Below are 18,349 nucleotides of genomic sequence, written 5' to 3'. Positions count from 1 at the left end.
ACAAGATGATTCAGATGATCCTTAATTATATTTCATTGTTATAAATATTTATTGTCTAAAAAAAGTTTAACAGGTATGGAGTACTCGAAGTAAAATGCTTACAGATTTCTCAGTAATCAATCCAGTAGTATTTTTCCCCATTCATAATAATGCTGAATTACCAGAACTTTTTCAAGTCACTGGTTCTCTTCCAAGGAACATATTAACACATTTTAAATACTGATCTTACCACTCCTGGGAAGATTTTCTGCAGCCTGTCTGCAGCTGCAAGTGCTTTAGGCTTCCCACCACTAAGACAGTCTTCAAACTCATACAGCGGCTGTCGTACTGGGTTAGAGTAGGAGATCTTTGCATTGTCCACAAATGTAATCTTCCTCACTCCCCAACCCTGAATAAGAAAGTATTTTAAAAAATGATAAGTACAATGGACTTAGTCATATATGTCTGAGTAATGCCAGAAACTCAAGAGGAGTTTTGTCCAATTTTCCTAGAAAGATCAAGCTACAAAAGCTTTTGAAGCTATTCACAGGAGCCTTGTAGTTGCAAGAGAACAGAAAATTTGGTCTGTCCAAATATAGCATTTAGCAGTAATCCCGCAAAACCCTACCGAATTCAGTGGGATGTGGCAAATATCCCTGAAAGCAAATATCAGCACAATTACTTCAAGTGCTGGTCACACTAGCTTGATTATTTGTTTCGGAATTTCTTGTTCAATCTTTTTTTATGTAAATTCAAAACAAATTACTATTCTGCTAAGGTTCTTTTACTATCTGCTATGCTACTACTAGCGGAACTTCAAGTTATTTCCATTGGCTACAGATCTTACCTCTTCCCTGCAATTTATAACATCAACTAACATGTATTATGTGTACAATAATATAGAGGAATACAACTTTTCTCTTATGTGCCATGGCAGCTGCTCAGAAAAAAAAACCAACATACAGAATTTATGAGAAACAGCAGATTATTTTTAAGACTAACTCAGGACTTACCATTAAGGTCCTTGCAACACTACAACCCAGTGTACCAGCTCCTAGCAGCAGACACTTGGCAGACACAATTTTATCCAAATCAAGAGTAGGCACCAACCGCCAGCACATCAATTTCAAATTAAGATCCACTGATGATTCTGCTAACCTTTATCACGAAATAAATAACAACACACTTCTGAATGTTCTTGTGTTTCTCCAACAAAGCAATTACTTCTATTTCAACTGAAGAAGTTCAATGCTTTTTTTCTTTAAGGCAAGAAAGAATTCAACAATTCAACATGCAGGTAATATGAAAAACAAAGTCCCCCAAGAATACTTCCACCTAAGAAAAAGGTGCATGGCAAGGAGATCAGCAAAAAAAATAGTTTCCTGCATCTGGTTACATCTGTCCTCAATATGAAATATTATATTCACCCTCTAAGGATTGAAGTCAGTTCTTCATGGAAATATTAGAAGGAAAACAAGGTAGGAAATCTATGCTCAAACTAATGTCAGATTTCTGTACTCATCAGAACACAAGGTGTTAAAAACTTTCATCAAGTCAGGTTATCACGAATCGTCCATAACGTAACAACTGGCACAGGAAAACGTCAGAAGAAAAAAAAAAGTCCATTCAGAGCATGACTCTCATTCACTCTCCTGCTTCCTCTTTCCAAAGGAGTATATTGCTTCACACAGAATAATAATGCTCATCCCTCTACTCCTTCTCATGCAACTCCTTACAATTGTTTTGCCTTCCTTGTCTTCAAATCAGACATGCATATAAGTTCTCAGATTCCTGACAGTTTCGCTCCCTTATAGATCATAAACCTAATTTTTGCAGTATCCAGCAAATTATTTGTTCAACAAGGATTTAAGATCACAATTGCCAAGGCTGGCACATTACCAACAGTCTCTACGGGAATTAACAGAAGTTAGCATGCATACAAGTAAAGAAGGTCAAGTTACATTTACTTAAAGGATTATGAGCCCCCAGATGAACCTTTTCTTACGTCTGTGAACACACTCTGAATCACCACAATTGCAAGACAGAAGTGGCTTGGCTGGATAGGTACAATATGTTAACCTAAATCATCAGATCAACACATTCCTACAGTGTTGCAACTTCAAGAACACACACTGTCACTGAAAGCAGATGAGGCTGTGCAACTAGACTGCTTTTGATCTACTGCCCATACATTATGTGCAGAATGATAAAAATTACTGAGGTAACGTTTCCCGAGCTCTCTCCTGTCACATCCTAACAATTCCGAAAGGCTGAAGTTTTCTCTGTCTTATTTTCATTATATTTAACAACTTGCAGGTTATAGAATTCAATGAATACCACAGGCCTGTAACACTATGACCTACATTCCATTTATAATGCATTTGAAATTTTAAGCTAGAGTCAAAAACTGCAAATGTTTTTGCTACATGCAGTGCACTCTGCTCTATTAAGGTCCCTACCTCCAACAGGACTGTCCAAAGAACACACAATGTATGTGTTACTGTATATTCTTACCTAGCAGAGACAGAGAGCCCTTGCATTTCACATTTCAACTTGTTATGGCTTAAGCCCAAGTAAAGAAAACTAAAGAAATTTGAATTATAATAAACAAACCTTTTTGGATCCATGCATTCACTGAGATTCACCATCCTTGGGCCCATGCCTCCCTTTTGGTTTTTCTCCCATCCAACAGCTTTTGGACAATCTATTTGACATATGGAGAAAAAAAAAAAAAGGAGAAAAAGAAGGAAAGAAAGAATGAAAGCCTTAATATCACAGGATAGAATAAAGAAATTTTGTTGGATTTAATCTGGTTGGAAAAAAATAAATTCTAAACTTGTAAGTAAATAATCTATATCTTAACAATCCAGTAGACATTGCTCTACAAATTTTGCTGGTTTGCATCAAGTGAAAGCACTGCTTCTTGAAGAAGTGTTTTACTCGCAGGTATCCGATGTGCTGCTTTTGCCTGTTCAGCTTGCTTCAAACCTAGAACAGAGATGGTATCATTCCTCATCAAGCCTCTGGATCTTTAATGTGAAACAGACTGCTATATTCAGAACTGAGTACATTGTACCAAGTTCAGTCATCTCTTCATGTCCCCTAGACCCCATTCCTCAATTCAATAGAGAATTATATATCCTAATTATATAATTATTAAACAATTCACACTATAAAGCAATCAGAACTTCTTGGATGAAGCAGAGAAATTTTGTGATGTCCTGTACACAGAAATTAAGTCTGAGTTTGTTCTCACGGTACAAGAGTATCGCTTTAAAATATGCCTGCCAACCTCACTGTGGAATTGAAGAAACAATTCCACGCTGTAGCAGGCTTCTAACGTTTTAGAAATATACAGAAAGTCTGCATCACATAAATTCACTATCATATGCATTTTTTCTAGCTGAAGGACTGTGTACGAGAGACCAATTGCGAATATGTCTGGGTTTTATATTTCATATGACTTTTTTTTTAATTAGAAACACGATTTAAGGAGGAAAAAATTAAAAGAGAATATGCTCTCTTCTTTCTTTTTTGAAAAAGGAACCATTTCCTTTATAGACATCTAACAGAAATTCAAACCATTTAAAATTCATTTGAAATAACTTAGCATAAGCAATGATTTAGTAGTATTAGCTTATTTTCTTCCATCTTCACAGTGATTGAGGAGGGAGAAAAAAAATGGGAAAGCTGTGGGTTTTTTTAATGGATTACCTGAGCCAAGGACTCTCTCTGGAAGTTTTATTTCAAAGATAATGCTGTGTGTTATGTCTCTCACTCCTTGCATGGTCCTATCTCTGAAGCAGAGCACTTCAACTGACTGGAGAACGCTGCCCCTGCCATTTCAAAAAAAAGAGACAGACATGCAACTTCTTTAATAGAAAAAGGACCTCTTCTAAACATTATCTCACACAGGTTTAGTCTCTTGCAGATTCTGAATAAGGATTTTTCTGTTAGTACTAGAATGCTGCTGTTCTGAACAGGTATAAATAAAAACAATTGCTTACTATATGAAAATTACTAGTTTGTTGTGAAACAGCTCTAAAGAAATGACACTGTCAGCCTGTACTCTGTCATTTATACAATGCTGCTGGACAAACTGCATATTTAGGGGAATAAAAAAAAACAGGGAAGCAACAGAGCACACATCAGGTGACATGAGGAACTTTGCCATGACACAAGCAAGATCCTCTTATCATTTTTCTTCCTTATGATTCAAATCCCCAAATCAAACAATTATAACTTTAGTGCCTAAAAACCTCTGAATCTCAGAATGTGTAAAGCTCTCTGGGCACTGACACATCATTCCATGTTACAGTTCAGCTAGCAGCCCAGAAAATGCCACACCTAACTGAGCATTTCTTCTCCCTGCTGTGTGCTTTGTAATAAAATGTAAAAGTCAGAACTATGAAAATGCAACTTACATTTTTGTAATTTGCTGTTGTTACAGCAACCCAATTTTATATTATACTTTAAATTATACTTTTTTCAAATACCAGAGTGGAAAACTATGTCTTGTCTTCTCGACTTCCGCCCAACAAAAAATTCAAGAAGGTACACTAAAGAAAGCCTAAGAGTATCCAATTTTCAAAATTTAGGTCTACTATTACTCGGCACTAACTAACCATATAAAAAACACAGAATATTTTCACGAAGATGTGAAACAGCTAGAGGGTATTGGCAGGGTCTGAAGCATGTATTTCCAGTTACACGCACACATGTGAGCAGTAGGAATAATAGGAACTTGTGACTTACAGAAGTAAAAAACAGAGTAATAAGCAAAATCAAAATCATTGAAGGTGAGTCACGTCAAGGTTAAAAGTTAAATCTCAGGTGAGTGATACAAGTAAAGTGTCATGGGGAAAAAATTCCTAATTTGGTATCAACCAATAAATAATCCTTGTGGGAAAGAATGAAATAGATACCATTTGTAGGCTGCCAGGATCAAGAAGTTTCTCAGTGGCCATCCCGGATAGTGAGATAAATTACATGGATCATAAACTCCAACTGTCACCTGCAAACAAAATTGCTCTAAATGAGAAGCCATCTATCCATACTGATACTCAGTTCACAGTAAAAGTTCACTGGCATTTTTAATGTAAAACTCCTGAACAGAGAAGGCCTACACACATATTTTACGTATTTACAAATGCTTAATACATGGTCACACTAGATTTCAGTCAAGCATTTGCCACAGCTTCAAGATTTGTTCGGTTTAGCCTCTCTAAGGACACTCACTTGTCACTCCACCATGTGCACCTTCCTCAAACACACCATTAGGGGAGAAGCCCAACAACTGAAGTCTTGCTCTCAAAACAAAATTCTGTGTTGATTTTCGGGTGATCAAAAAGTGAAAGGAGATGGGCCAGCAAGATGTCAAGTCAAAGGGAAAAAGAGCATAAATTCACTTGTAAAGCCAACCTTCAAGATGAGATCTAAATAAAGGAACTGGACATTCTGTCGCATGTTCAAGCAATGTTAATACCACACTCATAATTCAGGCATCTAAACTAGGAACTTTCTTCACAGTCACTGCAGAACTAAAACACACCCAGAGACTAGAAAGATGCCACTGCCAACCTTTAGATATGCTTTAAATCTGAATTGGCCATCACTAGCAATACCTGTGTCTCTCATCTCCTGCTTCTTTGCCACCAGATGGACTTAGAGTGAGTGGTCTCAACTCCACCACATCAGTGAGGTGTCCCTAGAAACAGTCTGAAATGCAGACGAGGCAATCCAACAGATGCAGGTAAGAGAAACTGTCCTATGGATGAGGAGCCCACTCCTCATCCCTTCTCCCAGCCATACACTACTGCTGCTTTGCAACTGCTGACTCAAGCAGGCACAAGACCCCTTACTAAGCTGATTCCATTTCATAAACTATCAGAAAGTTAACTCAGCAACAGCAAAACATATGTTTTTCTTCCAGGGGAGCAAGTTCAGCTGGCTCACTGAAATACAAATAAACTCTACAGGCAGTATTGATGCAATAAATCTTATCCAACAGGTCTAAAATTTTGGCACTTTCCTCCAAAGTGAATGTTAATGAAGAAATATATTCCAGATGATTACAGATTTCTCTCATATTGAGAATGTTCCTATTTAATAAAGTATACTCTTATCTGTGACCCTTTATTGTACTTATACTACTATTTAAAATCTCAACCTTCACATTCTTATTTTACAAAGAACTGTAGACCTAGGTCTTAATTTCAGAAAAACAAATCTGGAAAAGCAAAAAACCAATCCAAGATCAAGCATTATAAAACAGAATTATAAATTACTTATATAAGGTGTGACAAGATCTCCTTAACAAAAAAGTCTTTTTTGCATTTATTAGCTCTTCACCATAACTCAGAGTTTTGACTCCTTCAATAGTATGCAAGACAAAAAATAGTCCTAAGTTCACCAAAAATACAGTAAATCACTCAGAAAGGCTAGCAAAGCTCAGCAGCTGAGCAACATGATCCAAACCAGAATCCAACACACACGAACACAAGCCAACCAAGCCAGTCAACTCTTGCTGTGATGACATCTGCTCCATGTATCTTCATAAATTCTTCCCTAACTGAAACAATGGACAGTACTCACTTTACACTGAAAGGACATGCGTGATCTCTGTATTTAAGAGAAGAAATACTCCAGCCTCTTCTGGTGTGCAACTCACTTATCTTAACAAAACTACAAAGCATTTACTTTGAACATTCTCCATATACAGATTCTCAGCAATTTCTGTCCAAAGCTCTCATATTACGACACGTATATATGGCAAAACACACATTGAAAGTTGAAAACTCCCCTATAGTATTCCCTGATTACTGTTAGCACAACCGACAAATATATGAGTATCAATGTTTAGTACACAAACAATAAAAGAAGTGGTTTACTTTACTATAGCATTGTCGGTACAGCGGCTGGAAAACTTTGTTATGCTAACTCTTCCATAAACTTACGCTGTTTCTGTTCTGATAATGAGGGACACAGAGCACGAACAACTTTGTTTTCAAGCTGAGTGTAACTGGGCTTTGGCGTAACATCTAGAGACATTTAACTTGACACACACAAAAAAAAAAATCAATCCAAGCTGCTGCTCTTCAGCTATGTATCCAGTCTCTTTATTGGCCAACCACTGTGCCCAGCTCAGCACTACAGACACTTTCGAAACCATTTGTATATTAAACATTTGTAGGTTATAAAAAGACATCGAATTCTCATTACCTTTCCCCCTTGGTCCTGGAAGAAACCATCCCACTTTTTCAGCAGAGATATCATGACAGTATTGTCATGATACTTGATTAAAAAATAAGGCAAGGCTGTAACCCCCTCCTTCTGGCAAAGCTCATCATATGCTTTCTGAAGTGCTTGAATCTACAAGCAAAAAGACAACTGTAACCAACAGTTCTAACAATCTCACATAGAGCCACAGAAAGTGTTACAGCATCTGGGAAAGTCAGGTCACTCAAGTAATCCTAGAACACAGTGTGTTCTCAAATTTTAAAGCCCATTATGACCACAACAACTGAGATCTAAAATCCAGTTACAAAACCAGCATTTGTCAATGCAAATTTTGAACAGGGGCATTATTATCGTTGCCACAAACTGATATACCAATACAAATTAAAACGAGATAAAAATCTCATTCTGATAGTCACAGTAGCTTTATAAGAAAGTAAATCTGTCCCTCTGTTATTAGGAAAAGAACAGAGCCCCATTCCATTTACTTTGTTACATACATTTTCAGTGTTAAGTTGAAACTCTGTCTTTAGATCATGACAGGTATTTTTACACTATTTATTACTACAGAACTAATGAGGGTCTTCTGAGAAGAGAAAAACTAAACATTTTTCACTGAAAAAATGCAAACTGTTTCTCATTGATTATTATGCCATTACAAAACCACTCAAGGTTTTGCACTAAGTTCTGTCAAAGCACAAAGGCACATGTGGGTAAGTAGATTTTTTTATGTCCTTTTGCATTGTAATAGAAAAGAAACTACAAAAAATTGTTAGCTTTTATTCTAAAAAAAATAAATCTTCCATACCCAGTTCTTTTTCTTGTCCATTTATGTGTTTTATTAACAATTTTGTAATTGCTAATGACTTAGCTCTCCCAGGGTATGCCCCTTTAAAAAAGTTTCTTAGAAATAAAACAAGTTTCAAAAACATAGCTATAGAGTCAATAAGCTGCATATAAAAATTAAAATTAATAAATTGTTTGCCACATCTGCATCTAAATGAATAAAGCTGAAGTGATTTTAAGCTATGAGATTTTATACAGTAACAAGAAAAGAGGTAAACAAAAAATAACATGAAAACAAATTTAAAAAAAAATCTAAAATAAATTAGATTCTCAAATGAATTCAGTTTTTGTAGCAAAAATTAAGTTTTAAGCCCACAAAACTGCTTACTGCTACAGATTTCATAACATTCAGTATTTCAAATACCTGATTTAATGAGAATCTGTCACCGAGACACACTGGTTTCTGAATTACATGTATTCCATCAGGGAAGCAGAGAGCCGGGTAGCAAAACCAGTAATAGAAGTGATATTTTTTTAAATCCTAGAAAAATATTTTTGTAAAGTTAGATAATAAACTTATAAATCAAAGTAAATTATGGTTTAGAATACTAATCATAATCAATGGGTAATGATACTAACCATACCATCCATAGTTCTCTCTACTTCACAGGGCATTGTGTCATGACTTTAGAAACCAATAAAAAAAAATACTGGAAGGCTTCTCTTCTCTGTATACGCTTTTATTTAAGATTTAAACAGACAATGTATGTACAACACTTCAGTTTTTGTTAGCTGGAGCATTATCCATAAAAAACTTTCAATTTGTTACACATGAAACAGTTGCTCTACTTACTAATAAGGTGATCAGATAATCTTACACGTTTGTAGAAAAGAATATAGGATGGCATCAGCATTTTTTAAAGAATACTTCCTAAAATATTTTATCTCCATACATGAGAATGGCTTATTAGATATTTAAAAATGTTTTCAGACATTTTAATATGTCTGAGAATGATTCTGATAACATTTATATGCTAATACTAATACAGTATTTCTCCTAAAAAGAAACTACTTCTTCATTTCCATTACAATGCTGTAAGTATGAGACATAGCATTGTTACTCACTGCGAATGTCAGCAGCAGGAACCTGTTCAAAAGCATAGGGTTTTCAAGAGCAGCTCCAGATTTTATTGATTCCCATATCTGCCATTGATTGAGGGGACAAGAAGGAAGAGAAAGGGCAGAGAAACAAAATACCAAAGTAGCATGAGAACAGCTGCAGAAAACTTTAATTCTTCCAGCTACCTTTAAAATACTGCCAATATAATTTCCAGTAATCCATTGTGATCTTTTCCTAACCAATCCCATCCACACTATAATCCATGCTAAAAGGATTCTAAAGGTAAGACACAGACATGCACTCTCTAACACCAGAAACTATGGAAGCTGCGGAACAAGCAGAGCATTAGTTCACAGATAGAGCACAGAGCATTGAACAAAACAAAACAAAGCCCATCAGGAACAGTCCCTCATGTTTATGACCTACTAACACTAGGAAAATATAGAATATACTGTGACATTAATATAGCCTTTCAGTGTACTCTCATCTTTTTCATCGATGGAATCTATAGACATGTGAATCAGCTACTAAGAAATCTGACCAAAAAATGGAGACTTGCAAGAAGGCATTACACTGCAAGTCAGTGAGATAAGAAGCTGTAACACATTTATGAGGCAGATCTGTTTGTCTTAAAAAGAAAAATACAAGACCAAACAAAGCATTCTGACCTTCCCAGTTTTGAATTGTACCTGCTACTGGTAAGGAAGTGCTAAGCCACAGGAACACAAAAAATTCATAGCCTTGAGTGAAGATAACGAACGAAAACTTTGCTACTCAAGGTCAGCAGGCAGAAAATTAATTTAATTAAAGGAATCAAGGATTGATCAAAGTGAAGTCTCTCAAAACGAAAAAAATTGCTTTTGTTTGATTTTCACTTCTTCCCAAGCCATGACATTTAATTTTGTTAGTTACAGTGCAAGCAGACTAGCCCCTTCCTTTGAAAGCCAACTTTTTCTTGCTTTATCTCAGTCTTCTGGCTGTTCTGGAGCTTCCCCATCACTTTGTCACACAGATGTTTTGCAGTAATCTAAAGTTTAAACCAGGCACTTGCTGGTTTCTGGGTGCCAAGACGAATTTCAAAAACGTGCTCGACAGAATTCAAGTCACTGGTAGCTCCAATAGCACTGTTAAGCTAAGATGTGGCCTAGTAGAACACTGAAGTCCTCAAAGTATAATTAGCTACTTTCTACTCTCTGGTAAAGAACAGTAAAAAGCAAACATCAAACTATTCCTTCCATAATAAGCTAAACCCTGAAGCTACTACATGAGCGAGTACAGACAGTACCTCCAATATCTGGGGCAGAGACAATGGAGCACTTCCCTGGCTATTTTCAAACCCTTCCTACCTGTTGACTTGATTTTTAACCTTACCTCATTTGCTTCTTTTTCCAGAAGTGATTTCTTATCGCAGGATTTAAAAGTCTCAAAAGTGTTGGTATTATACAATTTTCCGAAAGCAGGACAGCAACGTGCTGGTATGGAAGCATTCCTGAATAAAAGAAAGAATCCTCTGGGAAATGAATGCTAATGCCTTTAACATGATCAGCAGTAGTAGCAGTAGCTATCCTATGCTGTAAGGTTGCCCTGAAATCATCAAACGATGAGGCACAGTAAAAAAGTTAACAACAGTTCTAAAGAAAACATTTTTATAATCATAATGCTTTATTGAACACGGATTGGTATAATAACCTGTGCAAATACACGTCTACATTATGACTTCGAAAATACATCAGGCATCTGTACTATCTCTAAGCAAGGTGGCATTAAATCATAGATTGAAGATTTGAAACTTCTGTTCAAATATGAACTACCCATGACAAATGTGATTTTCACGAAGAAAAAATTATTAAGGCTGAACTTCAGATGTCAGTATTTCAGTCACATAAAGAGTTACTCAGTTAAAATGGCATGTTTAAAAAACATCCCAAAGGAAACCTAAACCAGAAAAAAGATTGAGTAGTTTTTACAGTTTGTAACATCATCAGCTGAAGAAGCTGCTGTTTGCAAACACAGTATAGATTTTCCCCCCTTCTGAATGTAAATCAGCTAAATAACCTACATTACTCCCTTAATTTATAGATCTGATTGATTTCATTAACTCCTTTCACATCGTTCTCCCAAACTGTTGTTTCTGACCACTGCTAAAACCCAAACACATCAAATATTTACATTACATAATAAATACACATGACGTAGTTTCCAAAAAAAGTAAAGTTAAAAGGGAACTCTTCATGATCATCTAAACTATCTAAAGTACAGAAACAGAAGTACAGAAAATTACTACAGTAGAAGGAATAATTAAACATTACATAAACAGACCTTTCATAATTGTATTTTTGTCATAAAATTTGAGAGCTCAAACACCACAGTACCATCCATTTTTTCCCAATCTGAAGTTCCTGTTCCCAGTATCACAGTTTGCTTCCAATTGCATATCACTAGATACGCTTTCACTATCGTATCTAAAAGTTCTTCCATAAGAATTAATGGAATAATGTCTCTTATGAAATTATCTCAAAATACACAAAGCCTCACTAGGCTCCTAACATGCTCACCAAGCAAGGCAGAGAAAGTCACTTCTGTGATTTACAACTTTATAATCCACCAATTTAAGACAAACAAGACAATAACTACGAAGACATCTGTTCCTATGCTAAATACACTAACTTAGGCATTTGCTGAAAATGAAAACCATGTGCAAAAAATATTTTCCCTCTCATCTCATTTTTGCTGTGTACACTGAGCAGCTTTGATTTTTCTTTCACTTCAGGGGAAAAGGCAAGACTACAAAATTCCAGTCATAAAGGTTAAATACTTTGGAAGATACTACAACGTAACAACTAGGAATCGTAAAAACGATTTTGAGATCCTAATTCTAATGATGAATCCTCAATAACTAAAGATTGAGGAAAAATTTGGCCAGAAGTCAGATTACTGAATATCCTCCCTTACACAGAAGAGCTGAAGAAATGGGGTGGAAAAAAAAAAAAAAAGATATTTAATATAAACATATATACAAACACTGAGTGAATTTGAGACTTACGAGCATATTTTAAAGTTGGATGAATATACTACTTCCAACACAGAGAGCTAATGTTTGCGACTCAAACAGTCTCTCCACTGTTACAAAGTTCATGAAAACGTGTATTTATTTCCATGTGGAATATGTTCAAGTAATATTGCACATCAAAGCATTACTGTTATGCAAGGAAAGTGTCTTCCCAAGTGAGTGAAGGTAAATCACAGTACATACTTACATATCAAAGGCACTAAACTCCAATGTCAAGCGAGCTGGCAAACCCAAAGGATCACCTGGACAAAGAGCAGCAACATGCTTCTTTTAAACTGCAATACATAGATTAATTTTCCTCTTTTTGTTAACATGAGTTACAAATTATCTGCAGACACACTAGAATTCAAAGCTCACCCAGCTGTGTTTTCTAATGTTTCAGCAAAATGCCTAAAATATGTGACACAAACACTTAAAGGAATGACAGGAGAGAAACCCAAATGACTAAGCAAGATGTTCAGTTTATACTTACCATTGTAGTAATACCCTTTGATAATTTTGGGGGTCTCGTCCAATCGGTACTCGTTGAGTTTCTTCTGGGTTAGTTCGTGCCAGAATCCTGCATCCAAGGCACTACTGAAGGGAGCAAACTGCAGCTTTGAGATTCCAGGATCTACAGGATGGTGCACCTCACGACTGGCAGCTGCCATGATTTTAGGTAACGATCGTTGTTAAACAGAGTTCTGGAAGGGCAGATATCCCTGGTAAGTAGTACATACTCGACTGACCATACTACTCCTGGCTACTCAAAGCCTCTTTTTGATACAATTTTTTGGGTTAAAAAGTAGAAAACCTTACTCTACTGAATGTCTAAGTGACTCTAATTTTTAAAATAATTGATCAGAGGTCCTTTCAGTCTAAGCAAAGTCCTTCCAATTTCTTGTACATAAATTACAAAAGGCAAGGACATGTCCTGTTTGGCCAAGCTACCTAGGAAGGATCCGATTTCCTGACAGACATTTCACGATTTCTCCTGTTACTTAGGATACCACAGCTGAACTAAGTACTTCTGAGTTGTATCTTGTATTGTGCTGCCACAGATAAAGATAACAAAATGTTAAACCATGCATCTGCATTCCTTCTGTTATCTAGATATCCACCTAAAAGCCTATTAGTGCTATTTAAGTTCTGATGGCATTTAAAATCCAAACTAATGTTTCATTTAGCTGGGTCTTCACTCTCAGAAGTGAGATCGAACACTCATAAAGCATTTACAAATTAACAAGCAAAGCTAGCAAAGGGAAACAATTCCTGCAGCCAGCGACGGCCAAAGCTGGAGACAGAACCTAGAACTTCCTTAACACTTGCAGTAGCCATCAGAAAGTCAATGTGATGCACAAGTCTACGTTCTTACAGTTCTTCTCTCCTAAAGGTCTTTGTGTATGGGAAGCATTTTTTTTTTCTTATAACTGCAACCACTACTCCATATTGGCTGAATGGTATTCCTCTAAGCACGTAGTCTTCAACTGACAATGCTTATAAATTTCAGAATTTTAGAGTACACCCCAGAACAAGGAGTAGAACATCTAACATGTTAGAATATTTTAGTTATCTACTAACATGTTAGTAAAACATTTGGAGTCTCCTTCTCTGAAGATGTTCAAAACCCATGTGGACACGTTCTTGTGTGATCTAATCTAGGTGGTCCTGCTCCAGCTCCAGCAGGGGGATTGGACTAGATGATCCTTCGAGGTCCCTTCCAATCCCTGACATTCTGTGACTCTGTAAACTGGGCTATCACAAGCTTCTGCTTCAACTAAGCGTAACAGTCCCCTTGCTCACACTAGCAGCAGCATTCACTTCTCTGTGAAGCAATTCAGCTCAATCTGCTTATTTTCTTGAAAAGTCATCAAATAAAATTGTTGCCTTCAAGAATCTCCTGTACTTACTGTTAGTATTCCTCTCCATGTCTATACCCACACATACTAAGATGCAAGTTTCAGAGACACAGTCCATGACACAGAGCATTCAAATATACATCTGGGGGAGTCAAGGTCATCCTACTAGTCAGGATGGAATGCCTATCTAGCTAAGATAAGCATAAATGTTGCAAAACAAGGATTTGTTACATATTAAAAATACGATTTTAAAACGCAAGTTTTAAACTCCTCACGAAGATATGAACATATGCTCACACCTATTTACCACAACACATCTATCTACCAAGCTAGTAACTGCTGTTTTCCAAGTCCAGAAAGGAGATCAAGAGCCACCAATTCACATTTTGTTTGCAATGCTTATCAAATCAAACGATCTTGAAATGATTCCTTCAATTAACTAATTTTTAAAGACCAAATTTTTTAGCGTGCACAACATAATCCCACGTGATTGCCTTTTGTTATAGACCCTTCACAACACTGCTGCTACCTTTACACATGAATCAGTGGTAGGATTTTACATCCAGGAAAGTCACAACAAGGATCCCAGCATAGCTATACTATCTGACAGCAATCTAAATAGATGCACTACAGTTTTCCTGGACTGTAGCTTGGACTGAATTGAACGGTTCCAAGTTTATTGTTCTGTGAAGTCACTTGTGCAAGAGAAACAGGGCTTATATGCTTTTCTTTCATGTTTTTTGGGGATAGAGGGAAGGGAACGAGAGGTGGTTTTAATTTCTTAATAACTGCCAAATAGCCAGCTCCTCTCTGAAAGAATTTCTCAAACATGTCAAAGTTAATGTGAGAAAGACAGACTTATGCTTTTCCTTACACAATACTTCCCTAAACAAGGTCTTTACTGTAATCCAGCTATTCCTTCTATGTTCAGTTTATACAGCTTATCATCTTCTCCTAGGGTAAATGCTTTCCTTACTTGCTGGTAAGTTGTGGAATGTGGCTTCCTTGGTATAGATTCGAGGTTTTCAATGTTTTTCATGGTGAAAGCTATTACGTCTCAGTTTTGTCATGATGTCTTGCTTTAACTGGTATATTTTAAATATGCCATTTTGTCATGTCCCCTCTCTTTTTTTTTTTTTCTAATTTTCAACAGCAGCTGGAATTTTTGGTAGTGTGAATTTTGATAGCTTTCTTGAAAAAACTCTCCAATCTCTTTTCATTAGCATGAAAAAAAAAAAATCAGTCAGTTCTTGAAACTTTGCAAATACTAGAACTACAAACAGCAGAAGCAAGTGCATGGAATTTTCTGACCATTTTTACAAACCTGTTTTGCTGTGTGTAAGATGTAGCAGTCACACAAACTAGCAAACATTTAGCTTTTAATACTACATAGGTCTTAAGCCTTACAAAATTTTTTGGTTTTGCAACTCAACATCACAGAAAGTTCATCATAAAACAGGCAAACAATTGTTTGTCATACAGATGTTAGCAAAAACAGCCAGATTACATGGTACTTGACGCCAAGACTTTCATAATAAAACTTTTATTCAGAGGTTCAATGGCTGCCTAGTCAATACTAATCCATTAAGTCCCCCCTCCACTTTTTTCAGAAGTTTGGAAAGATATTACTTAACACTCCTTTTTCAAAATTAATAACAAAAAGCAACATAAAGCCATTACTTGCCTTGCCAGATAAGCTCTATTAAAAGTAGAAGTTTACTCATTTTGAATTTTCTTGAAGTCCAACATTCCACCAGCGTAAAAATTACATAGTAGGCAATAAAAACCTCTCTTATACCCCGGAGAATTAACGATTAAAAAAGCTGATGTTCTTTTTCAACCTTTGGAACAGGTAAAGTTTTCCTTTTTCTTTTTTTTTTGTTTGTTGGTGAAAATAAGTACTTGACGTACCCAACACCGCACTGTATTGTCAAACACTTTAAATGATTAAGAAGCCAGCTGACAGTACCTAGCAGTACCCAAGTAACAAACACTGGAAACACCAGCCTAAAGGCATCCACTGGGAACGAATTTTAACACCCTACTTATTTTCAATGTTACTGCCTGGTAGTAGTAAGTCACTAGGAGAACACAATAAACAAAGAAAAAAAAAAACTTTAAATGTAGAATAAACTCTGAGTTTCAAAAGAGTCCAGTTGAAATATGTGCTTGAAGTGAAAAGCTTTACCAGTATGCTTTAGACACTCCTCAGTTCTGTGACCAGTAGGAAATTTAACACGTGTAATCGGCAAGGATAACCTAAAGTACAGATGCACTGCCACTACTCTTCAGTTCTAACACTTGTTCTTAAATATGCAGGCGTTTAAAGTTGATCTAATGGGGGAATGTATTAAGTGACAAACACACTGGAACTTTTATTAGCATTTATCTTCCCCTTGACAGACATAATTAATCTGTTGTAAAAGCATGATGAGGAGTTTTACAGCATTTAAAACTACCATGAAGCTATAAGTTTTAAACCAGATTCACAAAATCCCCTAAAATCTACAGGTTCTTCACTGAACTTTTTATTCTGTGGCCCAGAGCCGATTACTTTGAAGACCTCCTCCATACTTAAGTGGCCAAGAAGAAAGTTACTATTTCCTACGGCTGCATTTTCAGAAAAGCTGTTCGTGAGCTAATGCCCGTTATCAAGCCTGTTTTCAGGGCCAGCAAAGCCTTCCCTATTTCCAACAATTTATTCGCACGGAAAGGCGGCTTGTGGCACCTGGAGCCAACCCGCTCCGCCAGCTCCCCGCTCCGCGGCGGCTCCGCTCCCGCCTCTCTCCTCACGCCCGCCCGCCCTTCGTGACTGGAGCCGCAGCTCCCGGCGCGAGGCGCTCCCGCCCGGCAGCCCGCGGCAGGCCGGCCCCGCCGCCCGAGGCCCCGGCACGCACCGACCTGGCGGGGCGCGGGGGGGCGTAAGCCGGGAACCCGAAGGCAGCGGGAGGCGGGGGGCGTCAAGCCGCCCTCAGCGCCCCGCCAGCGGCACCGCCGCGCGCGCCCCGCTCACCGGCTGCACCGCTCTTTACTTCCTGCATCGCCCGGGCGGCACGGCGGAGTGGCGTCATCCTGCCTCCGCTACGTCATCGGGGGGCACCGGCGCCAGGCGGCCGTCATTACGCACGCGCAGCCGGTACGTCGGCCCTCTGTGAGGCGAGGCGGGGCCGGGATGTCCGGTGCGGCCCGGTCTTGTCGGGCGGATCCGCCCCTCAGTGAGGCGGGCGCGGCGCCGTGCCCCCGGCGGGGCGGGAAGTGGCGCGAGCCCGCGTTAGCGGAGGCTGCGGCTCCTGTGAGGGAACTGCCCGCGCGCGGCGCCGGCCATTACCTCAGCGCCGCGGCTTTTACCTCAGCGCTCCCGCCTTCGCCTCAGCGCTCCGCCAGCCCCCGTCTCCGCGGGCTGTCGCTGTGCGTGACAAGTGTGCAAGCAGAGGAGGAAGTGTGAGGTACGGTCGTTTCACCGCTCACGGCAGCAGTGCAAAATGAAGTGGTGTGAACAAAACAAGCCTGCCTTTTCCTCCGCTGTGGTTATGGCTGCCGCGTGAATCTCCACAGGGATCAGGATTCGATGTGAGTGAGCGGTGTGTCCCCACAGCCGTGAGAAATGGCTGCCCTGGGGGCTGAGTTAATGCAGACATAGCCAGTGGGTCAGGTGTGACTGTTTCCCTGTGGCTGCATCTGGAGCGATGTGTGCCAAAAACAAGGAAATTCCAAAGGAATATGTAGAGAAAAAAATCGCCTGATATGACTGGTTAAGCACTGGAATAGGTTCCCAGAAAGACTTGGTGATTTTTACAAAGCAAGCATTACCTCTTCAGATAGTTTATGTCATTTACTTATCAGGGAGAACAAATTTGCCAGAGCTGCCTTCTATTTTGGAGCACACAATACTGCAGGAACACCCAAATTGCAGAAACTGCCAGCAAAATTGGGAGTAAGCCTCAGAGGAAAAGCTGCCAGTCAGATAAGCATGAGTAAGGTCACATAAAGACAACTTTTGAGGCAGCGTTAGGGGGAGATCTTCAGTGCTGCTAATTATACAGATTTAGACCTGATGTTCGTATAGAGGACCTGGCCGTGGAGCATGGGCCGAATAGACCTTCCAGGAATTTCACAAATAAACCAAATTGGAATAAACTTTGGAAGTCTGCTATGGGTGCTATACCTCGAATCCAACTGAATTACATCAGTAAAAGTCTACAGTTCCTCATTCTGCATGCCACTCACTTTATTAGTATCGGTAATACCTTTACTGTGTTGGACACTTTATATGTCAGTGCTGCGGTTTATTTCGCCAAGGCTGGAAAAGATCTTATTTTA

At 38.3% G+C, this 18,349-nt stretch overlaps 1 protein-coding gene across 2 annotated transcripts in view; it reads right to left on the bottom strand.

Moving 5' to 3' along the window:
* Positions 1–17,082, bottom strand: part of ATG7 (autophagy related 7) — a 109,093-nt gene extending 92,011 nt beyond the window's left edge. For both annotated transcript variants that reach the window (XM_086618875.1, XM_086618874.1), the window contains exons 1-12: positions 17,043–17,082; positions 12,664–12,874; positions 12,379–12,433; positions 10,493–10,610; positions 9,127–9,204; positions 8,426–8,542; positions 7,201–7,350; positions 4,905–4,993; positions 3,694–3,815; positions 2,593–2,683; positions 993–1,137; positions 230–388 (exon numbers count right to left, since the gene is read on the bottom strand). In XM_086618875.1, the coding sequence (XP_086475001.1) occupies positions 230–388; positions 993–1,137; positions 2,593–2,683; positions 3,694–3,815; positions 4,905–4,993; positions 7,201–7,350; positions 8,426–8,542; positions 9,127–9,204; positions 10,493–10,610; positions 12,379–12,433; positions 12,664–12,841 (1,302 nt within the window). In that variant the 5' untranslated portion in view covers positions 12,842–12,874; positions 17,043–17,082. The remainder of the gene's footprint in view (positions 1–229; positions 389–992; positions 1,138–2,592; positions 2,684–3,693; positions 3,816–4,904; positions 4,994–7,200; positions 7,351–8,425; positions 8,543–9,126; positions 9,205–10,492; positions 10,611–12,378; positions 12,434–12,663; positions 12,875–17,042) is intronic.
* Positions 17,083–18,349: the final 1,267 nt, after the last annotated feature.

The sequence above is a fragment of the Tauraco erythrolophus genome, chromosome 12 (genome assembly GCF_009769465.1).
Source record: "Tauraco erythrolophus isolate bTauEry1 chromosome 12, bTauEry1.pri, whole genome shotgun sequence".
NCBI classification, from domain to species: Eukaryota; Metazoa; Chordata; class Aves; order Musophagiformes; family Musophagidae; genus Tauraco; species Tauraco erythrolophus.
Note: the sequence above shows the minus strand (reverse complement) of the source record. Positions and strands in the feature narration are given on the sequence as shown.